The 27,746-nt window shown below is 37.7% G+C and overlaps 2 protein-coding genes across 2 annotated transcripts in view; one reads left to right on the top strand and one right to left on the bottom strand.

Moving 5' to 3' along the window:
- Positions 1-13,647, top strand: part of LOC124795469 (ubiquitin carboxyl-terminal hydrolase 35) — a 124,236-nt gene extending 110,589 nt beyond the window's left edge. Inside the window, exons 9-11 of the mRNA XM_047259502.1 lie at positions 9,205-9,251; positions 9,321-9,485; positions 11,926-13,647. Of these exons, the coding sequence (XP_047115458.1) occupies positions 9,205-9,251; positions 9,321-9,485; positions 11,926-12,908 (1,195 nt within the window). The 3' untranslated portion in view covers positions 12,909-13,647. The remainder of the gene's footprint in view (positions 1-9,204; positions 9,252-9,320; positions 9,486-11,925) is intronic.
- Positions 13,648-18,688: 5,041 nt separating this feature from the next.
- Positions 18,689-25,627, bottom strand: LOC124795813 (piggyBac transposable element-derived protein 4-like). The gene is made up of 2 exons (XM_047259895.1): positions 25,115-25,627; positions 18,689-18,817 (listed from the first exon to the last, which is right to left on the bottom strand). The coding sequence occupies exons 1-2, from the start codon at positions 25,625-25,627 to the stop codon at positions 18,689-18,691; spliced, it is 642 nt and encodes a 213-aa protein (XP_047115851.1).
- Positions 25,628-27,746: the final 2,119 nt, after the last annotated feature.

Here is a 27,746-nt window from a genome sequence, read left to right as displayed (position 1 = left end):
GGAAGATGATTTCATCCCCATTATCCAAAGTGAGCCCAATTTCGACAAGATGTGGTTCATGCAAGACGGAGCTCGACCTCATGGAAGCACAAGAGTGTTTGATGTCATGGAGGAGCACTTTGAGGACCACATTCTGGCTCTGGGGTACCCATAGGCCACTGGCATGGGCCTCAATTGGCCGCCATATTCTCCGGATCTAAACACATGCAACTCCTTTTTGTGGCGCTGTATTAAAGGCAAGATGTACAGCAGTAACTTCAAAACCATTGCTCACCTGAAAACAGCTATTCAGGTGATCATAGACAGAATTGAATTTCTGACACTTCAGTGGGTCATGCAGTATTTCACTATTCGTCTGCACCACATCATCGCCAATGATGGCAGGCATATCGAACGTGTTATAATGTAAATCCGAATATCTGTAGTGGTGTTTACATCTTGAATTAAGTGTGTTCACGCTGTAATTTGTAACTCATTTACGTTTTTTTTCATATAGTTCAGTAATTGTCACCATGTACATATTGTTGTTAAAAGGTTTAGAAAATTTATTGGAAATATTATCACCTTTTATATCCATAAAGCTGAGGAGGGACTTGAAGGGCAACTTAAATCTGTCAGAAGGCTGCACAGTGGTACATTCCTGATAGACTCACTGAGAGCAACACCAAACTCTTTGCAGAATATGCTGTCATAATGAGCTACACACTGGGCTCCATTACTGTAAATGAGCTGTAACATGCCAGATGGTGGTATGTAGGTGCACTAATGTTACTATGATTCTTGGAGGAATTCCTTTCTTGTGTACCCTGGGAAGGCCGTATAATCATGGTGGCACTGCTGTTTAATGAAATTATATGGCAAGCCAGAATCGTAAGAAGAGTCATCACCTTCCTTTTGATTTTACTTGCAGGGTCGACATCTATCTGTCTGTATGCAGTGTTATTCAAAGGCTCGAAAATCAGATTATTGCAGTCCACACAGTGCCATGACTGTAGTGTTGCCGTTGGCAGCGGGCAGATGTACATCGTATTAATACAACCTACCCTGGATTTTGGGACAATGGTAAGGCAGTTTTAAGAGAACTGTTTTGTTGGTGCTGCTCTCCTGTCTGTCACAAGTGTCTGTTTTACTTTCTGATGTTTGGTTCTGCAATTACCATAATTTCACTGGTAGAAAAGTTGGTTGTTGGACTAGCGGTGCAGATTTGCACATACTGTTACAGATGCAGGTTGATGTGTCCTGCTCAGTTGTCAAAGTAGGGATGCCAACACTAGTCTTCTGTAGATGATGTTTCATTGCCGGGGCATACGACTTCATGAAAGTTTGAGGCCGTGTTGCCTTAAACGTTTCTTCACATCAGAGTGTGCAATGCACTGGCTGACTTTAATCTTCTGGATTTACTTCTCTTCTGTGAAAACAGGACATTCTTAGTCTTAGGTGCAATTGACACACCTACATACCACCATCTGGCGAAGTACCTGAAATGTGTTCTCATTGTGGGGAAGTGTGAACATCACATCCACAACTCCACTGATTTTGTACAGTGCCTCAGTCAATTGCGACTCCAGGATATGGATATTATTGTCAATTTTGATGTATTTTTCCCTCTTTCCAAGAGTTCCTCTTTCTGATTGCTTTGCAGCTAATCATAAAAAAAGTTTGAAGATTGTTTCACAGAACTTTCTAGATACATTTTGACAGCAATAACTTTATCTTGGAACTCATCTATTTGGCCCGTGTTTGCATAGAAAAACAATAATATAAGAAATTGAGTGCGCCTTAATGCAAAACACCCTGTTATTTGTTTACTTGTTTATTGTCCCAAACTAGTTTCGGTGACAAATATCACCATCACCAGTGGTTTTTTTTTTAATCTCATTTATTGTATGTTATAGCATGTTTTTGAGCATTATTGTCACTGTTTGCGATGTCAACAGAAAAAAAGCACAGAAAATATGTTGCAAACAGTGACAGTAATTCTAAAAAAACATTCTATAGCATAAAATAAATAAGATTAAAAATACCCACTTATGATGGTGATATTTGTCACCAAAACTAGTTTGGGTTCGTAAACAAGTAAACAAATAACAAGGTGTTTTGCATCAAAGCATTCTCAATTTCTCTATATTGTTGATTTTGACAGCAGCTTATTTCCTGTTTGACAGAAAATATTACGAATGAATGGAATTCACAGTTGTGGGTAGTCTGTTATCATATGTTATGGAGAGCATGTACTTGAAACATTTTGAAGCAAACACATTAGAATCTGGCAATTTGAAACTAATGTGTTTCTTTCATACTTAAGCAACATGTTTTTGGTGTGACCACATGGAATGGAAAAGCTATAAGAGTTTGTGGAACATTTAAACTCTGACCATCATAATATAAAATTCATGACTGAACTTATAAAAAAGGGCCAACTACCTTTCCTCGACAGGTTAGTTAAGAGAACAGTGGAAGCATCCATGGGTCACTGAGTACATAGAAAATCTACACACACTAACCTATCTCTACACCTTGTGCCATCATCATCTGTACACAGAAATTTGGTGCTTAAGACTCTGGTCCATATAACTTGAGCACTTTTGGTCAAGGATAGCCTTGCCAAAGAATTAAGACACCTATGAAAAGCGTTTTGAAGCAGAGGGTACTCAGATCATCAAATGGAACGGGTGATGCAGTCAAAATCAAGAACACCTGAGGAAGGGATTGAGACAGACCAAGAAAGAGAAGCCAAAAATCACTTATCTACCTTGTGCTGGCCCAGTATCTGGAAAGATCGATAGACTCCTATGGAAACATAGCATCCAGTGTATTTCGCTCCCAAAACAAAACAAAAAGTTCTTTGTAATGTTAAACTCGATCTAGGTATCAGAAAAATGAGTTTATATCATATGCCAGTGGAAATGTGGCATGTCTTATGTGGGGCAGACTGTCAGAACAGTCAAAGAAAGATGTCAGGAGCATCAACAATATCCCCAACTAAAACAAGCAAGAAAATCAGCTGTAACCAAGCAGTGCCTCGAACATAATTGTGAAATGAAATAGTATGGAACCAGTGGCCTTGTGCAAACACAAAGTCTTTGGGACCACCTAATCAAGGGGTCTATTGAAATAAAGATGTCAGAAACCTAATAAAAAGATATAGAAATGGAGATTTCAATTTAAGTAATTCTTGCGGTCCAGCACTCAATTTATTAAAATCTCACTGGCCATGCTGAGAGAAATGCTGAGAGAATTTAAGTTGATATTCGAACTCTGCTATAAGTAATGGCGAGAGAGCAACAATAGATCAGTCTGATCGGAGTCTAGGCAGTGGGTACACATAACGGGAAAACTAGCAGCACCTGAAGAAAATGGCTAGGTCGGTCATCTAAATATTGTACATAAAATGCTTACTTATTGTTCATGCTGTTTTTTGTAACTATGCTGCTCTTTTCTATTGCTATGGTATTCAAAATTAATTTAATCATAACATAACAAATTATTTTAATTGGCTCTTGGTGTGTGTATTGCTTCTGTTTTTAGTTTTATTTATTTATTTATTTATTTCTGCTGGTCATTTTCAGCATGCACTGAAACCTTCAGACAGTTTCGGTTTAATTTTGTCAAGAGGCCATGTCCTTAAAATTATTAATATAAATGTACAAGAGATATAGGAGCTCTAAATGCATTACATGTCAAGATTTTCATGAGCTCGGCACCTGAACTATGATTTTATAGCTGTTTAGACTTATGGTAAATGACCAAGATCTCACTGCAAGTATTTCGTTGTGTTATTTATTTATACTATTTGAATGATAGAGCTGGTAAAGGGTTGGTAGGTGTACAGGTTTGGAAACACACAGTAATAATTAGTACTTTAAAAATTCTTTCAGCAAGTAAATTGGAGAGATAAAAGGCAAGAAAATATAATGAGCACCAGTGCAGAAATAGTCTCTGGAGTGACATAAAATGCAAGAAAAAAATGAAAAATAATTCTCTTTTTTTATTCTGGTGGAACTGTAACATCAGAATGATGTGGAAAAGTGACGTGTAATAGGTTATCATAATGCCATTGCAGTAAATTCTGTTACCCAGGATAATGCAGACTTGAAACTACACAATAACCAAGAAACACACCTTATCCAAAATCTCTCTCTCTCTCTCTCTCTCTCTCTCTCTCTCTCTCTCTCTCTCTCTCTCTCTCTCTCTTTTTCTCTTATGAAGACTAGTAATTACTGTGTTAACAAAGCAAGCTATGTGTCAAATTTGAAAGTCCACTACATTAATTATGCCTCACTTCTCATAAGCTGACATCTTATTTTGAAATGAAATTTAAAACAAATAATAGTGCATGTTAACAGTGTACGAAAAAACAGATTGCTACTTCCCAAAAAGAAGACACTGTAAGTTGCAGACAGGTACAATTAAAAGACACTGTGCCTGTCTGTAACTTAATGCGTCTTCTTTATGCTAGGTAGCAATTTGTCTTTTCATACATTGTTGATATTTCTTCCTGGAGTTTCCATTGTTTCATTGCATATTACTTGCTTTCAGTTCATTTTTGGGAAGTAATTGCCTAATTTCTTTTGTTTCTGCTTTTTGTTCACATTTTCCTAATGACAGTTCTTACTTAGTGGAGCGTCAAAACATCGCTATAATTAAATGAACTTTGTCTTGTGTATTGCCCGCATCGCGTGGTCGTGCGGTAGCGTTCTCGCTTCCCACGCCCGGGTTCCTGGGTTCGATTCCCGGCGGGGTCAGGGATTTTCTCTGCCTCGTGATGGCTGGGTGTTGTGTGATGTCCTTAGGTTAGTTAGGTTTAAGTAGTTCTAAGTTCTAGGGGACTGATGACCATAGATGTTAAGTCCCATACTGCTCAGAGCCATTTTTTGTCTTGTGTATTCTAATAATAGTCAGTCATTTCAGTACTTCAATGTGTGTGATAACAGGTTCCTCCTCCGTCTTGTTTCCTCTACTTAACACTTCTTGTTATATCTGTGTCACATAAGCCACTCGAATCCTGATTCATAGTGATAGCTATTTAATCACTCACAGCTGTTTTTGTCATAATCATCATAAGCTGAAGTTTGTTTCACAAGAGCAGTCCAATGTGTAGTGACATCATTGGCTACTCTAACCTCAAATTCCAGTTTCATTAAATGGTTTTGCAGTTTTCTTCCACAAGTTCGCTATTTTTGTTATCTTCGTGTTGTCCTAAGTCTTGCAACTACTGTGGATTACATTGAACACATTCAGGGATGCCCTGAACCATGATATCTGAACCTTCTTGCACGATCTGTTCCATTAAAATTTGACCGTTAATGTTGTTTCATAGCTGTTACCTCACCGTGGTTCATTGGTATATGACTGACAAACTCAAGGTAAAAGATACTTCACAAAAATCATTATGCCATTCAAAATGAGCACATCATCTGCAGGATGATGAGGTGCATTGTAAATTGATTCAACAACTCTTTAGGGTAAATCTTTTCCTTCCAAATAGAGATGCACAGTAAATGCAAACATAGACCAGAACCAGTCTTTGTAGATAGTCCTGTCCATCCAGGTTCCTTTCTGATGCATGTAATAAAGTGGTAACTTAATTATTCCTGTAAATGTGTGCATGTTTTTCCCCAATGAGTGGCTTCAGTGTTCAGGAACATGCACTTCCAGCTGAGAGAATAACATTCATGCAGGAATCCCCTTCCAGTCCAGCACAGTTTCACAAACACACCTAACATGTCCCAGGAGAAAATAGTTCTATTTCATGTAACTAAAGAAGTCATCCCAAAAAGCATCATCTGAATCTTTGTTGGTACTAAGAACCTTGCCCTGAGGAGCAATTTCCAGAATCATGTAGTGTTTTTTAAACTGAGTCTGCCATTCTGATGACTTGCAAAATTTTTCTTCAGTCATCAGAGTTTTGTAGAGCTCTCCTACCTTCTCTGTTAACATTGGACCTGATGTGGAACCTCTGCTTTCCTCACCTGGAACCATAAGTGCAATGCTTCATCTAGTTCCATGTAAGTTGAAGTTTTCAGGTGCTTTCACTGTGACTGTTGAACTTGGCTGCCATCTGTGACTGTAAAATTTAACATCATTTCTTTATTTCTCTTTCAGTTTCTCACTATGCCTATCCCATAACTCTGATTGAGTTTTGTTGCTAATTGCCCTTTTCTAACTTATTTTTGATACTTAAAACAACAAGTTTGCAAATATTTATCTTGTACCAAGAACATGTAAATCATCTGCAAGTACAACAACAACAAGAAATGTCAATGATTCAGGTTAGAAGCTATGGTATTATAGAGGTATGTCAGCAGGTAGGAAAGTAAGATTGTCACTGCATTTGCCTTGGCGATGTTTAACAGTATACTTTCATTTTGTATCAACATGGAGCAAGAATTCTAAAGGGAACCATCCAAGAAGAAAACCTAAATCATTTTCTTTCACTGTTGTCCTTGGGTGAGTTGGAATTTATCAACTACTAGCTCCTATGGAATCATATAGACAGGAAATTGGCGGTGAATATGTTAAAAAGTTAGATTCCTGCATTTACAATGAAGATAAAATGGAAAACAACGGAGAAAAAAATCAGGGACATCATATGGTGGGATTGGGTCCCATATTGTCTTCCGGAAATAAAACACGAGTCTCATGCATAATAATGTATACTAAGCAAAAATAGTTGTTCTAAACATAACAGAATACTTACTTTTTTTTTCCAAAAAATGTCGAACTATACAGACAGTCTGCAAACCAGATAATTTGCAGGCTCATAATTGGGAACTTGATATATACAGTGCTGTTTCTTTTTTATTTGTTTTCATTTCTTCTTATCTTTTTTCTTTCATACATGGAAAACCATAATTACTGACTTCAGATCTATGAGCCATCACTCATCTGTACTACAACAGTTCTGTTACCATGTGTGTGTACAAATGCTCAGTTCAATTTTTATCTACCTCTGCTTTCTTCTCCTACACATCTCTCATTTTTACAACAGGGTGCCCATGTTAAACTTCGGCAGTTGGGGCACAGACAAAAGTGATAAAATAGGCTGATAGTAGTGATAATACAGATTAACTGGAGATTGTGATGAAAGGTTGTAATACAAGAATAATCAAGAGTGAAAGAGGCTTTGCTAAATACTTGGTTAGGAAACTGGCAAATGGTAAACAAGATCAGACAAACTGAATAGTGAGGATGGACTGGACAGGCTATTTCAGAACTGCCAGTTTAACTATTTTCAGTCAGTGTCATACCAGACAAATCTGTGAGTACGATATTGCAGTGCCTGTGTTATTCTGCTTACAATGCAAAGTTTCTTTGGGCATGCATGCATACATGCAATGTAATACATTAAATGAATTTGCAGTTGTGAACAAGGACAACCATCAGCTATAGAAGGAATGACGACAATGAAAATTTGTGCCAGACCGGAACCCGAACCCGGATTTCCCGTGATCGCCTTACCATTTGGCTATCCGTGCATGACTCATGGCCAGACACAAACTTCATGCATGTGTGTCCAAACGAACTTTGCATTGTAATCAGAATAATGCAGTCACCGCATATCGTATTTAGCTGCTGATACTAGGCAAGCGACTTTCAAATACAATGTCTGACCTGTACAGGAATATACGTAATGGATGTACAAGTTCAGGTCATAGATGCATGGTTGATGACATTTGGAACTTCGGGTCTGGCCATGGATAGCCAAATGGTAAGGCGACCGCTCGCAGTTAGCGAGAAATCCGGGATTGAGTCCCAGTTCAGCACAAGTTTTCATTGTTGTCATACCATTCTACAGCTGATAGTCATCCTTATTCACAACTGCAAACTCATTTAATGTAAACCTGAGACTGAATTATTAAAAGTAGCAAATGGTCACTTATATATGTGTCTAACAGCTGTTGTGCAGTCAGCCTATCAAGCATTGTTGCATGTTTCCTCTGATGCTTGTTGATCAAATGAGTGTTGAGTGAAAACAGCAGTGGATGTGAGATGGTTAATAGCCGGCAAACTTTGGGGCACCTGATGCAGGTGTGCGGTACTCCTTCTGTGTTGTTCTGTAGCAACTCTGGGAACATAACTGTGATCTTGAATGTCTAATTGTACTAAGACACTTACTACAAATAGTACAAACATTAAAAGTAACTGAGCACAGACTACTTGTTAGAATGTGTTTTTAATGATCAAAAGAAATGCTGACAGTTTTTTATGAATGTTTTCTTTCTGCCAATGTATATGATGCTATAAGGAAAACTTCACTTCAGAATGTGATAGGTTCACCTTTATTTATTATTGAAGGTTTATTCTAATGAGCAGTTTACATATATTTGAATATTTTGCACAAACCTTCATTCACATACTTGTACATAGGTATGCCTCAGTTATAAACCTCCAGCCTATTTCAATAATCACTGAGAATAAATAAAGCAATTTCCGACTGATTTTATTAAAAGCAGAGATTCCATCTCATAGTCTTTGGCTCTCTCGCACCAGAGCTTGATTTGTGAATCTCTCTTTTTCTCACTAACTGGTAGACATTGACGAGAATATGATTGTGAATATGCTATTTTACCACCTTGAGGTGGACACTTTTTCTCATTGGCAGTTGGTTGTATGTGCTTTCATCATATAGGAAGAGTTTAAATGAGCACGTTATATGCCTACAGCCTTCTTATTTTATAGCTCGATGTTTGTATTCACAACCGTGGCTGTGCCGTATTCAACCTGTGATAGACCATGCCTGAATGTACAACATGCTGCTGGACTATCCATCCAAGAAACTGTCCTAGGCAATATGCATACTTAATGTTCTCTAAAAGGTGGTTCCATATGTTGATCCACACTTTCTGTGCCTCAATATATTTGAAGTGGAATTAGACATGATGGCATGTACAATTGTGCCTAAAAGGACTGTCCACTGTGCTTTTGCCCTTGTGAACACAGCTATTGCTGTCTACAGATTTTGATTTGGAGATTTAAGGAGATAAGATCATATGCATATCTGATTTGCTTTCATCTTTATGCCAGTGATGACCTACTCTGAAAGTCATTTTCTAACTATTTGATTTTCTGTTTTGTGGTGCCATTTTATTTAAAGTGCTTAGCCTATGATATACACAGTTTTTTGGTATGCCATAGTCATTAGTTGTTCACAAAGAAACGTTCAGTTTGTTATTCAGTATTATTTATTCTGTTGTGTTGTAGGTATCTTTTGGATGTGTTGCATGAGCAAGAAGCAAGGTTTGTTAAAAGTGAGGGAACTGGAGTTCCAACTCCAGCAGTCAAAATGGAAGTTGACACCGGAGGAGGAGGAGGAGGAGGAGGAGGTGGTGGTGGTGGTGGTGGTGGTGGGGGAGGAGGAGGAGGAGATGGAAAGGAAGAAGACAATTGTATGGGCTCTATTTCTCGTTGGACTACTGAAGAGGATCTTTCGGATGGTGGGGTGCTTGAAAGGAAGGCACAGTCATTAGCAGACTGTAGTCAAGGTAATTATATGCTACGTGATTAAATGTGTAGGTGTTTGAAGTTAAAACAATATACAAATGTCGAAACACAAAATTAGGAGCACAACTTGCCACTAATTGTACTGTTGAATGACAAATTAGTACCTTTCTTTATAACAGAGATGCTGAGTCGCGATAGGCACAATAAAAAGATTCACACAGTTATAGCTTTCGGCCATTAAGGTCTTTGTCAGCAGTACACACACACACACACACACACACACACACACACACACACACACACACAAATGCAACTTGCACACATGTCTGCAGTCCCAGAGAGCTGAAACTACTCTACATTCCATCTTGGATTTTCCATTGTTTGATTAGTACCTTTCTTTTAATTTACCAACAGAAATTTGTATTATCATCAAATGGAGGTAGTGTTCTTTTTAATAGTCAGCACATTGACAAAATGGTGTACACTGCACCCGTAACAGTGGTCGCTGAAGCATGCTTAGTCAGTGATGCTTGAGCTGGAGGTAGCCTTTTCAAATCTGGGTGGTAGAACTTCTTTTAATTACTAGTATTTGCTACCAGTGAGGGGGGAAATTGTTGTACAAAGTTCTTTTTCCAGAGTTATGTGTTAAATCACCAACCTTCTCAGTGCATATCACAAAGTGAGGGCAAGTATCATTTGACTGTGATCCGTCAGTCCATTGGGAACATTGAGCTTGATGGTTTCCTTGTTAGTGTTAGAGATGTGCAGGCTGTGTACCAGCTCAAGGTTTCCCCTCTCTCCCTTTTTCTTTTACTCATCAACAACACATGGAATTAAACTTCACATGCATTCATTACAGTAATATACACTTGACAAACAAAACAATCTCACAATTTGGAAGCCAAGAAAGAAAATCTTTCGAATTGTGTGGGTTAACATATCCCTCAAGCTCTTCTAGCCAACAGTGTTGTGCAGCTTTAAATTATGTTATCAAAGTAGCATAAAAAAATTGATAAACAGAGTAAGGTAATATCTTTAAAAATAGAGGTATATGAAGACAAACTTCTTCAGTCTCTATTATATTTGGAGATGAAACTTTGCTTTAGATATTTGGAATTATTTGTTTCATCAGTAATTTATGCAACAAATTAATATTTATTTCTGCATAACATTTATCCTTGTGCTACAATTATTTGAAATTGATTGTGTTTAATGGGATGTGAAAAGGCTGCAGCCAATATTTTTTTTTCTTTTTTTTCAGCTGTTGGTAGATATAAGCTTCAGTTTTTATGGACTGACATCTAAAAAAAGTTTGCTGTTGAGTTAACCTTAGAAATGTTGTCTATAGTCACTTGCAAATTGCAAATAGCAGTGGAGCTCTGCATATATAGTAAATTTTCACCATGTGCCAGTCTTTCTTGCCTTTCATGATTCAGCATCAGAATGCATTTCATAATAAAAATATTGGAAATGTTTTTTGGGCATAATACACAATACACTTTCAAAGTATTCCCATTTATGTATCATGCAAAAAATAGTTGGTTTTTAGGTAACATATGATGAAAATTTCTCCTTATATCTTCAGACATTTATTTCAGTGCAAATGGAAAATATTGCTCCTTACCAGTCAATAAAACATTAACTGAGAAGAGCGTAATTGGAGCTAGAGGTTCACTCATGCAGCAGATGTCTATGCAGAGATTAACTAGGAAGTCCCCAGGGATTACAATTCAGGGAGACATAATAGAAAAGAATGAGAGGGAAATAAACACAAAACTATTCCATCACTCAACAAAAGTTTGTAATTGTGTTGAATGGCTGGGGGCTTTTATTTTCGTGCCATTTCTTTAGAGCTGTATTTTATATCACACACAGGTTTATGGCCTGAGAGACAGTGAAATGCCATTGTTTTTGCGATGTAGTTTCCAAGAATTTGACAATTATGTTAACTCAAGTGAAGAAAAAATGCAAATTTTGACGATGCTTTGTTGATCTCTGCCTTGTTTCTCATACAGGATGTGCCCTCTTAGGCTTGATTCTGAGCAACATATGCCCATTGAGCCCCTTCTCCCAATCAATGCCTCTTTCAGGTAGAACCTCTGGTTCCTAAAGCTAGGACTGCTGTAGTATATTTTGTACATTCTGTTGGCTATGCTAAGAACTGTGACTCCTGAAGGATAGTATTGACCACCCCACCTCTGTCCTTGGAAATTTAACTGTTTTATTAACAAAATGTTCATTAATTTAAAAATGATTTAGAACATATTAATTGTGTAATTTTCTTTTCATAAATGCAAAGTTACGTAACACAGCGTGTCATAAATGTAATAAGAAGAAGGGGAAAAAAACCTACATTACTTATATTTAAATGAAAGGGTTCATCATATTTGCAACAATTTTAGATTGTAACCAACATTTTAATGTTAAAATGTTTCATATTAATATGTAAAGAATTTTTTGAATTCTTCTTGTTCATTGCAGATGGCACTGACTCAGAGAAAACAGAGATTCTAAGCAGCACATTGTCAGGATCAGCAGATAGTGGAATCCATTCTGTGTGTGGTGATGAAGCAGGTGTTGCAGGAACATTAACAGAGGTTCCTAGCTTACACCTAAGCCTTGTTCATCAAACATTTGGTGGAAAAATAGTCACTTGTAATGAGTGTTTGACTTGTCATTCACAGTCCGTCCAAACAGATACATTCACCGATCTACAGTTGTCTTTTCCCCCACAAGAAGAGGACAACAAATATGATGTGTTAGATGTGCAGAATTTGCTTGATTATTTTGTTTCTGCAGAGAAACTGAGTGGAGATAATTGCTATAGGTGTGATAAGTGCAGTGCATTGACTGAGGGACAGCGGTCTGTTAATATTTTGCAAGCACCGTCTCATCTTATTCTTACAATAAAACACTTTCATTATGATAGTACCACAATGCAACGAACAAAGTTACTTCACAAGATGCATTATAATGAAAGATTATTTGTGCCTGTTGTAGCTGCTGGACAGCAACAGAAACACTGTGAGACATATAATTTGTATGCAGCAGTTGTACATTCTGGAAGGAGTGTGGATTCAGGACACTATTACACGTTCTCACGAGACCAAAGTGGTTCCTGGTTTGTATTTAATGATGAGTCAATATATCCTAGTTCTCTTGATGAGCTAACAAACCTTAAAGCAGCAGATACTCCCTACATATTGTTTTATGCATTACCAAGTGAAAATCTCCAACTGGAAGTAGGCTCACACCCACTAGAAAATCTACAACCTCACCTGTTAGAGGTAGTTCTCAAAGACAATGCTTTATTCATAGAACAAAAGAAAGAAGAAAGGCGAAGATTGTCTATGGGAACTATGTCTAAGACTTGGTATAATCAAAGAAAACCTGATGATGACCCTCCAAGCAGTTGTGGTGGTGGATCATCATTTAGTACATCAGCCAACAGAGTGGTATTTTAAAGATATATAGTGTTTATTGTCTGTAATTTTTTTCCTGTATTGTATTTTCCTTTGCTGTGTGAATTACCTCATTATATTTATTACAATTGTCTTTCAGCAGATGCAGTTATGATGTCTGTGTTAATACTTGTTATACTTTGCACTCATTTCACAAAATATGCTTTTCATATTTATATGTTTGACAGAGGTACTGAAACTGTCTTCCTTTAGCAATTTATATATGTATATAATGTTCCTGTTCAGCTTTGACATAAGTGAGTTATTAAGAATTGGCAGGAAATGTTCATGAAACATTTATATTGTATAAGAATATTGAAAATTCAGCCTATTTTATATGCAGAGAAAGATTTTTGTGAACCGTATGACATTTGCAAAGGGTTTCTCTTTTGCAGATCAAAATGCGGAGCATAGTAAACATAAATCTTTTTTTTAAGAGCTGTTTGTTTGGTTGGAATTATTATTTCGTAAGTTGATAGTGAAGTGTTTCTTTTATACTGGAGCAGATTTTTCAGTGGATGGAGGGTCTAAATTTGTAAGAAGCTGATTCATTAGAAAGGTTTAATGGATAGTACTTCTTGTGGAATAACAGTGGTCTGATGGAAGTTAGTATGAAAAAACAGACTGAATATAAAATTCACTTCAAAGCTTTCTGTATATTTTCCAAAGGAAGTGAACAAAGTCATCTTTAATATTCGATTGTCTCACTTTTTATGTGAAATAAAGAAGTCTTTTTCTTGTATTCTGATTCTACATCGAAGCTATATGAGTGATGTCTTTTTTCCTCTCTATGTATGTCAGATTTTTATGCGTATCTGCCATATTAAGCAGAAATTTTTGTATTTGTTTTGTAAAGCAAAACAAATCATACATTTACTGACGAATGAAGTGCTAATGTATCATTTTTCTTAGTGGAGTGTACCTGAGATGTTTATTTGTGGCAAGGTAAAGTTGTTATAACTGAATGGAAACTCAGACTTGAATATTTGCCTTTCATGGGCATCGCTTTACAAACTGAGCTTTCTGAGCACACTCCATGGACCATTTCTAAAGCTTCAGTTTGCCACTAGCTACCCTCTGTACCTTCCAAACTCCATAGAATCCTGCCTGCATTATTGACGTCTACGAACAAAGGGCAAGGTAAAATACTGAGTGAGATGTGCCTGGGCAGCAAAATTTCTAATGCATTGCTTGTGAAGAGTAAATACTGAAGTTTGAGACCCCATCCAGATCACAATTTTAACTTGTCATAAATGTTCATTAGTGAATAAATATCGTTTCAATAACAGATGGTGTTAAACTTGTTGCAAACTGTACACTGAGTGCAAAGATATTTGGGCTAAAAGTTTGGTGTCTGATAGAAAAGAACGTAACTTCTGTGTTCCTATTTTCCATGTCATAGATGTGGCCATTGTTGACCTATGCTGTTTGAAAAGAATACATAATGCAAACAGCAATGTTTTATATACAGTTATCCAAAGAAGGCAATTCTATATTGCATAATTCATATAAATGTTTTACTGACGTTTTTCGCTGTCCAGCCTTTACAAATATGACCAAAATCCTGGTGCTGAGGAGAAAATATTCATGAACAGTGTTTGATTGGTAAGGGGAAGAGAGGTAGTGACATGCATTTCATAAATGCCAAATTGTTTTTATTTTAGTTTAAATTCCAAATGTATCTGCAGTAGTACATTTAGAGAAAGTTTGTCAGACTGTTGATAGTGGTCTGTCCAACATGGTAGTAAATGTTAAAACCTCCTAGATTATACAGAGAGATTGTGATGGTGTAGGCTTTAGAACTGTAATACTGTAATTCCCCATTTAAGAGATTTTCATCTTGACTCCTGTTTAGGACTACATTTTCAGATTAAACTCTCTTGATGCCTCCATTCTGAAATCTTACTTGATAACCTTAGTTTCATTTGCAAGTAAATTAAATATTTCATTTGATGTGTGAAGGATTTCTATGAAAAATTTCATAAATAACATTCATTGATTATTAATTAATACAAGGGCTATCCACAAAGTACATTACGTTTTGTAATTAAAAGTAAATAAATTATTGGAAATTTTTTTATTATATACAGATGAAAGCCACACTTAAATACTACTTTTCTACATAGTTGGCATTTAAATTAAGGCACTTATCGTAGCGATGGACGAGCTTGGAAATTCCTTCGTCGTAAAATTCGGCCGCCTGCGCCTTCAACCATGTGGTTACCTCTTCTTGTGGGACAGGTGTGATTTTTGTGGATTTCCTGGAAAGAGGCACTACAATAAAGTCTCAAAGGTATTGCCAAACTCTGCACAACCTCAGAAGAGCAATACAAAACAAGCGCAGGGGAAAGTTGGGCTCAAAGATCTCGCCGATTCACGACAACGCCCGGGCCCACACGGCAAATGCCACTCGTGAAGTTCTCGAATCTTTTAAGTGGGAGTTGTTTCCTCATCCGCCTTACAGTCCCGACCTGGCACCGAGCGACTTCCACTTATTCCCAGCAATAAAGAAGTGGTTGGCTATGCAGCGTTTTGATGACGACGCACAGCTTCAAGAAGAGGTAACCACGTGGTTGAAGGCGCAGGCGGCCGAATTTTACTACGAAGGAATTTCCAAGCTCGTCCATCGCTACGATAAGTGCCTTAATTTAAATGCCACCTATGTAGAAAAGTAGTATTTAAGTGTAGCTTTCATCTGTATATAATAAAAAAAATTTCCAATACTTTATTTATTTTTAATTCCAAAACGTAATGTACTTTGTGGATAGCCCTCGTATCAGTATGAAGTGTAAAACTACTTTCAATCAAAGCCATTGTTACAACATTACATTTTGTCTTTACAAGAACAGCGACTGTCTGCCAGTAGCCCCGCAGAAGTTCTGGACTCTCAAGGTATGAAAGAAAGGCATTGGTTCAATGTCTGCTAACGGTCTGGAGAAAATGATTACAAAATTTGAAAAGACAGGTTCTTTTGAAGTGCGATGTGGCGGTGGAAGGAAATCAGTTGAGCCAATGTCTGTTGAAGATGTGGCCACAATATTAGAGGTGGATTTGAGTGCTAGTGTGCAGGCATGTAGTGCATGGGGAATTGAGCAAACGCTGGATAAGATTGTGAGCACTGTACATCGAAGCATCCTGCATTGCTACCGATATAAAGTAACCCATGTTTAGAAGTTGCTTCCTGCTGACTTTCTGGCAAGATAAATGTTCCCCGTGGAATTTCTTGCTCACATGGAATTGGGACAATGAATGGCTTTGGAACATTCTGTGGACAAAGCCCATTTCCATCTCAAAGGACATATAAATATCCAGAATATGGGGGACGGAAAAGTTGCACGCACATCAGCTGGTACCAATTCATTCTGCAAAGGCAATTGTGTGATGCAGGTTGATAGCATCGTTTATCATAGGGCAACAATTTTTCAATTTTGTTTTTAAGGAAATGAGTCTTGTAGATACTGTTACATGTACCATCACTTGTAAATACTATGAGACACTTTTATGCACCAACATCATACCAACCAGAGTGGTTTTTCACTCTTCAGTGTACGCTGATATGAAACTTCGTGGCAGATTAAAACTGTGTGCCGGACCAAGACTCAAACTCAGGACCTTTGCCTTTCACAGGCAGCTCTCTACCAACTGAACTACCCAAGCACGACTTGTGACTCATCCTTGCAGCTTTATTTTGCCCAGTGCTCAAGCCATGAGGATGGGTCATGAATCGTGCTTGTGTACCCCAGTCTGTAGAGCACTCGCCCACAAAAGGCAAAAGTCCTGAGTTCAAGTCTCCGTCAGGAAGTTTCATGTCAGCTCACACTCTGTTGCAGAGTGAAAAATCATTCTGGAAAAATCCCCTAGGCTGTGGCTAAGCTACCTCTCAGCAATATCCTTTCTTCAGGAAGTGCTAGCCTTGCAAGTTTTGTAGGAGAGCTGTGAAGTTTAGAAGGTAGGAGATGAGGTACTGATGGAAGTAAAGCTGTGAGGACGGGTCGCGAGTCATGCTTGGTTAGCTCAGTCAGTAGACCATTTGTCCATGAAAGGCAAAAGTCCTCAGTTTGAGTCTCAGATTGGGAAACAGTTTTAATGTGCTGGGTAGTGTCATATAAACCCTTCAGAAGTGCGTAAGTGTGGATATGATCATTTTTCCATGCATTACAGAACCTGTGAAGCAGCTGGTGCAGAGGCATTTTGGAAATGCTAGAGTTATCAACCATTCTTTCCCTTCAGCCTGGCTCTCCAGATCACTTAATTTTAATCCGTGTGATCTCTGGCTCTGGGATTACCTGAATGACGTTGTGTTCATTGCTCCAATTATGAACATAGCTGAATTGAAGGGTTACATTGCACAACACATTCTGAACATGACCCCCAAGATACAAGTCTGTTGTAGAAGCTGCTGTTTCTTGATTTCAAGGTATGGCAGAAACTGGTGGACAGCATACAGAAACATGTCTTGTGCCAGTCTCATGACATTTTGAAATCAATGTCATTTTGCTTTTTATTCGGTTTTTGCCCTAAGAACAATTAAAAACTGATTTATCCCTTGCAATGTGATATGATGTTGCTGTAGTGGATTGAGTTAACTAACTAACTGTACCACAATAATTGACTGCCAAACTTCAGCAGTCTTGCACATTGGACAGTGCAGATGCAGATGGTGAAATGTGTAACTCAAACTTCAGCCATCAAATTGTGATTCATCTGTCATTTGTAGCTAACCCTATTTATGTTAAGACACGGCTGCATGTTTTGGTAAAATTTTTGTTAAAATTTTGTTTCATCTTGTTTCCCCCCATGCATCAATAATATGCTATTCAAATTTGACATCTTTATACAGCTTTTTGAAACTGGAGCTGTAATTACATTAAAGACACTAATGGTTTGTACCCTTACGTGTAGTTCTTCGAATCCTGCCTCGGGCATGGATGTGTGTGATGTCCTTAGGTTAGTTAGGTTTAAGTAGTTCTAAGTTCTAGGGGACTGATGACCATAGATGTTAAGTCCCATAGTGCTCAGAGCCATTTGAACCAATTTTTTTTTGTAGTTCTTCTCAAACAAGTCAACCACACCCTAACACCCATTTATGGTTTGAAAAGTCAAATGATAAAATAATTTCATGGTATATTGTTCAGAAAATCAGACAAATAGCAATTTCATAAAAAAAGACTGCATATCATGTAGAGTTATATACTCACTATGTAGAAACACACACTTCCAGTTCCACAGTCTTTCACTGCCTTGTAAGACAATAGAGAGGGATGTATTGAGCAAAAATAAAAATGAAGAGCAAGCCGCTAAGACTCCAGGATTAGAAGGACTTGTGTGCAAGGATGAGGGGAGACAAAGATGAAATGGCAGCAAGGGGAGAATATTGGAGAGAGGTGGTATATGTAATTACAAAGTTATTGGCGCTAGCTCGAAGATATTTACAGAACTTAATTAGGTACATTTCAGCATGGCAATAGTAAGGTGAATTATTATTGATATAGTAATTTGTTTACATATACTGATTTTCAGTATGATGCTCTTTACCTTGACGGAATCCACTCCAGGGTTGCTCTCTCTCTCTCTCTCTCTCTCTCTCTCTCTCTCTCTCTCTCTTTCCCCTCTCCCTCCATCACTTTTCTTTCTTCCCCCCCCCCCCCCCCCCTCTCTTTCCTCTCTAAGGGATGTTAATAATATGAACATCTAATAGATATGATTATTCACAAGACATTATAAAATAACCATATAACCCATTCTGTTTTTCATATTAATCAAAAAGTGTAACAAGATATGTACTACAAAACTCTATAACCTTTTTCTCTCAAAGTATGAACCACAACTAACTTATTATCCAATGCATTCAGATGTTCACCTGTAAGCTGCTTCAAACTGTAGTAACTGTATAAACCAATTGTAGAAAGTACCTGTTGAACAGTTGCTTTTGGCTGAGTTTACATGAGCAGAACGTTTGTGGAACAGCAGCTGTGAGGGCCAAAAGAATTAGCTAGGCAATGCAGTATGGTAGACTGCGAAGAGGGGCCAGATGATACCAGTCTGTACTGGGAGTGGAGTGGCCAGTTGATTGAATGCACTGTTGCATTCTCTGCTCTGCGTTCGTGTCTGCATGTGTCTTCCACAATGCATGCTCTAGATTTACACACACATGACACAGAATCTACTCTGTAGGAACCAACATGGATTCCAGAAACAGCGATCATGTGAGACCCAACTCGCTTTATTTGTTCATGAGACCCAGAAAATATTAGATACAGGCTCCCCGGTAGATCCCATTTTCCTTGACTTCCGGAAGGCGTTCGATACAGTTCTGCACTGTCTCCTGATAAACAAAGTAAGAGCCTATGGAATATGAGACCAGCTGTGTGGCTGGATTGAAGAGTTTTTAGCAAACAGAACACAGTATGTTGTTCTCAATGGAGAGATATCTACAGATGTTAAAGTAACCTCTGGCGTGCCAAAGGGGAGTGTTATGGGACCATTGCTTTTCACAATACATATAAATGACCTAGTAGATAGTGTCAGAAGTTCCATGCGGCTTTTCGCGGATGATGCTGTAGTATACAGAGAAGTTCCAGCATTAAAAAATTGCAGCCAAATGCATACCTCCAGAGGAGATCACGAATGTAAAATTAGAGAGATTCGAGCGCGCACGGAGGCTTTCCAGCAGTCGTTCTTCCCGCGAACCATGCGTGACTGGAACAGGAAAGAGAGGTAATGACAATGGCATGTAAAGTGCCCTCTGCCACACTGTTGGGTGGCTTCCGGAGTATAAATGTAGATGTAGATGTAGAAAATTAAGTTATGGAGAAAAGATATTGTGTTTCAGACATATGGACTGATGAATACGAGGACGGAAACTAGAAAGATATGACATGAAATGGCGTTTGCTTTGTATAATTTCTAGATTTCACAGAGCATTCGTGCGGAGAGAGAAAATGTGTTAGTAAGTGTTCCTTTTCACATTTTCATTATTGTAATAATATTCTGGATTACACAGTCAGTCAGAATTGGAGAAGAATTAATATTCCAAATACATTACTCATTTTTAGTTATAGAATTGTCGAAGTGACAAGTTTGGAGATACTCGTACATTTATGCTGTTGTTTACATCTTGCTTCTTCGGACAAAATCCGACTGACAGACTAATTAAATTGCAGTTATGATGGAGATGATAATGTGTTTTTATTTATTTATTTTACATGAAACTAAAAACTGTACATCAAATAATTACAAAAATTTGAAATGATGTGATTTCAGAAGTATTCAGAGTGTGACTGATCGATGGTTGCTTTCTGGTCCAACATGTAATACACTGTAATTGTAAAAAGATAAATATGTAATTTGTTAATTATGGTATTTTATTGTAAATGTGCACAACAAATGAAATGAAAAATAGGATTGAAGCATCGCTGGGGGCATGCATTACAATTCCTTACAAGGTGTGAAAAATGATACTGTTCACTCACTCATTTCTCAAAGTAGTGACAGTACTGGCTTGGATGCCTTTGCGTCACTAGAATTAAGCCACATGATTGCCTTGGGCAGTTCCATTATTGGAGAGAGTGATTCTTACATCAATAAAAATAGAACATTAACAGGGTTGCCATAGGTTCTGGAAATCAGGGAATTTCACACACATCAGAGAAATCAGGGAAACATCAGATAAATTTGAAGAGAAAAGAAACACTGGAAAAATCTCGTTGTTTCAGTAAATGGTTTGTTTATTGAGGTGTCGTGCATCGTCACTGGCTGGGACAGCTGGGTACGTGTGCCGCTTTCCTACTCCCTCATTACTGCTGCTTCTCTCCTTCCTACCACTCCCCTCAGCTTGCAGTCAGTGCTGCCAACAGTTCTTTCCATTAGCCTAGCAGCTGTTTTGGATCTGATCTTCAGAGACTGTAGATACTGCAGGCAGAGACAGCGGTCATGTGTGCACGAGTTGTGTGCGAGTGATTGTGTGAATTGTACGTGAGTGATGTGTATGTGCTCTCGTTTCCTGACGAAAGCTATGGCTGAAAATTTAGTTTTGAGAGGGTGACTGTCTTTTCTACATGCCTGTCTGTGGCTTAGCAATCCTCTTTATGGTGAGTTGCTGCCCATCCTCATTATTATTGATTCTTAGAGTATTTTAATGAGTTACCTGTTGCATGGATTGAGAACTGTGGTCTCATTTCAACAACATGTTGTCTGTCCCTTGTGAATAGCGGCCACACGAGTGGATTTCTGTGAGGGGCCAAAACCACTGGCCGTTTCTGTGGGTATCTGTAATGGATTGGGACTGCCGAACTGAAGCCATTCGGTTGCCACTAATGTGTGGGCTCTGCCCGTGGGATCTAGTCTCACCGATCTGCGCACAGGCACAGTCTTTTTGTGTGTGGCATAATGCAGTGGATTTTCATGGTTTATCCATGGACCCAGGACTGTGGTGCTCCTCAGCAGGCCAGAGGCCATGGGCAGTCGATTTCAGGAATTGTGACTCTCTCACCTCAAGTACATTGTACAGTGTGGCATCTTATTGACATTTTATTTGTTCTGGTACATTTTAGAACTTTAAAAGTAGTTTATATGTTAGAAAGTATGGACGATAAGAAGAGAAAATTGTGTCAGCCGCTGGCAATTTGTACGCTATGTACTCCTGTATTTCTTGAAAGAAAAATCTTAAAATACCTGTAAAATAATAGGTATCACACAGTGGGTAATAACCAAGAATAGCGAACATAGTAGAACCAATATTTTATTTGCGATCACCTACAGTTATGGTTTACACAGTTCTTTCCAACCTAATGCATTTCTTTCAAGAGGCCTACTTTTTTCTGAGGTTATTTCTGAAATCAGTCTAGGTATTTTAAATCTGTCTTGTGCGTATTGTTGTCATCTCATGCGTTTCGTTATATTAAAATAAAATAACATCAGTGGCCTTAATGAAACACACATACCATCTGGCTTGCTTTCTCCATCTAAAAACAGTTCGTTACAAAAGATGTTGAAGTTAGTACTTAAGATTTTTGTTCACTTCAGAAAGCACCATCTGCTTGCAAGTGTTAAGACATTTCCTCATTTGCACTATTGTTTCTTGTACTGTAGCTGCAAAGACAGATTGTCAACTTATGTCTTAACTTACCTTTAAGATCTCAAAGTTTGTCAGGGAAAAATGCTAAAATTTGTCTAGAAATCAGGGAAATATCAGGGAATTTCACTTGGGTAAACTTGTGGCAACCCTGATTAAACCAACCATATTCACTAAACACTGCTCTGAAACAATTTCAGTGTAGTCTGATAAAGAGTCAACAGTTGCAGATCAGATTGTTGCATTATGTTTCCAAAGAATTTGTACTTGCACTCCCTGAAATTAACAGTGAAGGTGGAACAATGAAATTAACAAAGATAGAACAGTGAAATTAACGAAGTTGTACATGTAAGAAGCAATGCAAATGATATCTCATATTCTACATGCAAAACCTTAGATTTTGCTAACCTGCCAAAGCACTTTACCAGCCTCACTTACTCACACACTTCTTTTTCTTTCAGCCAGTTCGTGACAGATTCAAATTTTATCACAATAAATATGTCTTTAAGTTGATTACAGTCTGTCTCACTTACAATTACACAGAACACAGTATGATATAGTTTGTCAATAGCAAAATCTAGTTACACATTCATTGTTTGCTGGAACACATGCCGTTTGTTCAACAATATATGAACAAAAACAGTTACTGAATGAATGTTTCGTGAATGAAACTGTTAGCAAAAACAAGAAAAATGATGCATACTGTGTTCAGCTAATTCTGCCACTGGATCTGTAATAGCCTACCTCTAGATTTAAAACTCTTAATGTTAGCTTAGTATATGGCCTTAGACTCACGTGGTGAGTCATAGCCTGTAGTGGCTGACCACCAGTATACAGTACATCACCTACTTACTTGATATTGGAAACAGGGTATGGATACCCTTCCAGTTTAAAAAAGATTCCACATTTTAGATAAATTTAGTGCGCATCCATGTGTGACTTAAAATGCATCAGATGTAAATCAGCTAGCGATGTTCTTCACATTGTGAAATACATGTTGTGAGGTATATAATTTTGATGTATCAGAATAATTATGAGCAATAATGAAAAGAGAGAGCCAGTCCATTGTCAAGGTGTGATCTGAGATCATAAGATGCAAAAGAATCCATTTTCTTATCAATTAATTTCCTCAAAGTCAAGTAAGAAAGATATTTAAATTTTTAAGTGCCACATAAAAAGTTTTCTTGAAAAACTAACTACAGAGATACATTAGCTTTGCATCATTTACTTGAAACAATATTTAGAGACACAGCAAAGGACTCTATATTTTGCTCTCTGCATTCTGTTCGACAGCCAGCAACAGTGTTACAGGACTCAACATCATGTCGCAGTACATCTGCCACTGCGGAAACATTCCACTTGTATGGCTCCAGTCTTTGGATGGTCTCTGGCTTTGGTAATGTATGGTCAGTCTTTCATACAAGGGGAAAAAATTCTAAATTCATGTATCTGTATTGGAACACAATTGATGATTATGAACCAGAACCATATCCCCACATTGAATGTGACTGGTACTACCTTATTTTCTGTGTTTCTTCCTAATTTCCTCTGCTTTCTACAACTGGCTGTAAGTGTTTCTCCTGGTTTCCTCTTCGAAGGTTGTCTCTTGTTAACCTATGAAACTACTTCATCGGACACCATTTGGTTTGTGGAATGTGATAACTCATTCAGTACTTTCTCAAATTCCACAACCAGTTGTGCCCACTATGAATGTATTTCTGAACAATAACTTCATGCTAATTGTTGTAATTCTCATATCACTTTTGTTAATGGATTGACTTGAAGATAGTAATTGGGTATCAGTATGTGTTTCCTTCCTTCACATGCTACAAATTTCTTGAAGGCTTTCCTTTGGCATTATCTGATAAGAGCCTCCCTAGTTTACCAATGTATTTAACATATTGATTGCCACGTGAGTTAAATATAACTCACAGGAAGTGACCTCTTTGGGCCACATGAAGTAAATACAACTAACGGACATTTTTCCATTTAAAGCTTAATGGTGGAATTGTAACTCACAGGAGCGTGCTGTGACTTGGGGTTATAGTAGGTTATGGCCCCAGTAACAAATAATGTTCATGGCCTACGGTTTTCAAGAGCTCTAGAGTAGTTATTGACATTTGAATTCGTGAGTTATATTTAACTCACATGGCTCAGTCGTATTGGACTTTTCTTCTTTTTATTATTTATTTATTATTTAGTTTGTCATATTACTTACACAGTAGATTGCAAATCACATACAGTTTTATTTACATTCTTCAGCTCTAATTGCAACAACAATGAAACTGAAAAATTTGGGTCATTCCACTTAGTTTCTCTAACACCTGTATGCACTGTGCTTTATGAAAAAACACTCTTTGCAAAAATATGAATCACAAGTCTCACATTTCCCTGCAGTTTGTTTGCTTTTCTTGACAGCTTGCTCTTATCCAAATTCATTCTTCTTGTTTTCGTAGTCCACTGTTCACCTACATCTAGCTGCTCCCATGTTCACAATCTGCAGGAAACGCATTAGCTTTGATGAGAGATGTCTCAGGCTCATCGGCATCTTCTGTATGGAGTAGTCTCAAAGTCACTTCCTCTTTGAATTCTGTGATTGAGATTGTGGTGTCACCGCCAGACACCACACTTGCTAGGTGGTAGCCTTTAAATCGGCCGCAGTCCGTTAGTATACAGCGGACCCGCGTGTCACCACTGTCAGTGATAGCAGACCAAGTGCCACCACACGGCAGGTCTAGAGAGACGTACTAGCACTCGCCCCAGTTGTACAGCCGACTTTGCTAGCGAAGCTGCACTGACCGATACGCTCTCATTTGCCAAGACGATAGTTAGCATAGCCTTCAGCTACATTTGCTACGACCTAGCAAGGCGCCGTATTCAATTGATAATTAATATTATGAAGCATGTACCGTAACGAGAGATGTTCTACAATTGTGGATTAAAGTTAAGTATTACATCATCTACGTACTTTATTTGCAATTCTCAAGATATTGTCCTGTTCCAGACCTCACGCCAGTCAGCGTGTAATTAAACGCGTGCATTTCGGCCTCCTCTAGAAAAACAGTGTTGGCTCTTCTGCCAACACTACAGAGATCATCTCATTGTTGATGTATTGGTAAATCACATGAGCATTTACCAGTGCTGACTCTGCCAACAATTCAATTGCAAGCTTCCTGTACCATTTCACACCCCACCTTAGACAATGCGAGTATGACATCATTGGGTCAGAATGATCTATGAAAGACTTTGGCTGATTATAGTCAATAATCGTTGCTGGTTTTTTCTTTGTGCCGTTTCTGGTTTGAACTTCTGCTTCTTCTTCTCCATGAACAGTACTCAGCATCAGAACATCCCTCTTATCTTTCCATTTCAGTACTACTACACCTCTGGTACTTTCCTTTGCTTTGTGTTCCCCCTTCTTCAGTTTTGCCTGTACCACATCTTGAGGATTCAGCTTTCTGTTTGATATTAGAGTACCAACTAAATGTGTTGCTTGTTCAAGAAGCTGGTGTGCTAGATGAACACTTCTGTAAAAATTGTCTGTGTGTAAGATTCGGCTCTCATTTAGTAATCCACTCATAAGGCTCATAAAAACAGAAGTGGCAAGAGGAACACTAGGATTCACATTCCTCCCACAGTAAACTTCCATATTCCAGGTGTAGCCACCATTTAGACAAAGTTTGAACAATTTAATTCCGAATTTATGGCGCTTATTCTTTATATACACAATGAAACTTAGTCTTCCTCGAAATGGCACAAGTGTTTCGTCAATGCAAACTTCTTTCTGTGGCCCAACTGCACTTTGAAATCTCTGCAGTAATTTATCAATCAGAGGTTGAATTTTGAATAAGCGGTTTCCTGGTGGGCACTGGTTGTTATCGGAAAAATGCCACATACGTAAAAGCAGTTCAAAACGATTGCATGACATAACATTTTTTACATTGTTGTGACAGAGCATATTTCTTGACCAATAATTAGGAATCCTCAGTTTTACATTTTGTGACATCCATAACAAAAAAAATCCTAAAAATTGTTCAAGTTAAGTTTGAATGACTTTCTAAGACTTGTTTTGCATACAAATTAGTTTGTTGAGTCACATGTTCTAAATTTTCATCAGTTACAAAATATTTGAAGAAATCATATAGTGTCTTGCCTTTGAAAGTTAGTGCAACAGAAGCATTTACACCAGAACTGTAATGAATAAATGTAAAGTTTTTCATGTTTTTACCCATAACTGGTCCCCAGACAATCTCATTAGAATTTGTTCTATGTGCGTCATTGCCATCTTCAGATCTTTCTGATATTATACTTTAATTGAACCTGAATCAACTGCAGTAGTTATGGCACTAACTCGGTTAGAGGTGCTTTGTTGTCTGGTTTTTACAGCTGTGAAGTCTGGTTCTTTGACTTAATGTGGACAGAAAACTCTTCTTCTTTCCTTCACTGATGTGATTCAATCATCAGAACTTCCGGTTTTGCTTCCGGTCTCCTCTGGTAAAAAATTCGTCGGAGCTATCACCAAATAAGGACACAGAATCTTCATCACTTATGTCCATAACTTCATCTAAAAGCTGCTGTACATACTTTTGTTCATCTTCATAACTTCTACGAGACATTTTCTTCTGCCACAATATCACTTTGCTATGGAGCAAACAACACTGAATAAGACTGTAGCAACAATGCAGGAAAGCAATAATGGAATTGTACACAAATAATACTGTGGAATGAAAAACTGACAAGAGTACAAACCTAAAATTATTAGTGACATAGCAAATGACACACCTGGTACTTTTACTCTGGGGCCATGTGAATCAAATATTACTCACACAAAACAAAAAAAAAAGGCACTAAAATGCCATATTTGCACTTAACAAGTTTACTTGGAGCAAACTGAAGCAGGATATTGAAAAAAAGTAAATGGCCCCAAGGGGTTGGTAACCCAACTACACCATGGCAGTAAATGTGTCAAAATAATGGTATCTCATACATCTTACCATGTCTGAGTAGTGGCACACTTTATTGCATTTAATTTTACCGGTATAGATCAATGTAATATTTGCCGATTCGAGGCGTACTGCTTTGTAATGGTACGTCGATTTGGTTCACACACGAGGGATTAGGGCATTTTGGTATATGAAAGTGTATCCAACATGTGACAAAGTTTTAGTATTTTAAAAATTTAATTAGAGAAATAAAAAAGGTATTAAGAAGTTGTGATCTTTGTCAGAAAGTTAAGGAAAAAATGGCAAATTAAATGTTGACATTGTATCCAGTAATTTTTACAGCATTTCATGATTTAACAGCTGGAGATTTTTTTGGTCCTTTGCCAAAGGGCAGAAGTGGTGTTTTTTATTATCTTGTTTTAGTAGATTGTTAGCCTAAATAGGTAAAGATATATCACATTAAATTAGCAAATACAACTACCATAAGCAGTTGCCTAAGAGGTTATTTTTTGGATGTAAGCAAACATGGTCACTAACTTACTGGTAATAAAACTCAGTTTATAAGTAGTACTTTCAAAGTTTGTGACAAGGGAATGTGCAAAACATGTACTTCTATCAAAACATCAGTTACAGTCCAACCCTGCTAAGAACAATAAAAGAGATAGGAAGTTTATATCATACATATTCTAAGAAACACACAACCTGGCCACAGGTGCTTCCGGAGTTTCAAGTTACCCTTAATCAATTACCTCACATGTCAACTGGACTTTCTCCAGTAGAAACATTGAATAAAGAGCTTTTAGAAGAACCATTGTTAAAACTTTG

This window comes from Schistocerca piceifrons, chromosome 4 (genome assembly GCF_021461385.2).
Source record: "Schistocerca piceifrons isolate TAMUIC-IGC-003096 chromosome 4, iqSchPice1.1, whole genome shotgun sequence".
NCBI lineage: Eukaryota > Metazoa > Arthropoda > Insecta > Orthoptera > Acrididae > Schistocerca > Schistocerca piceifrons.
This window is presented reverse-complemented; position numbering and strand designations above follow the sequence as displayed.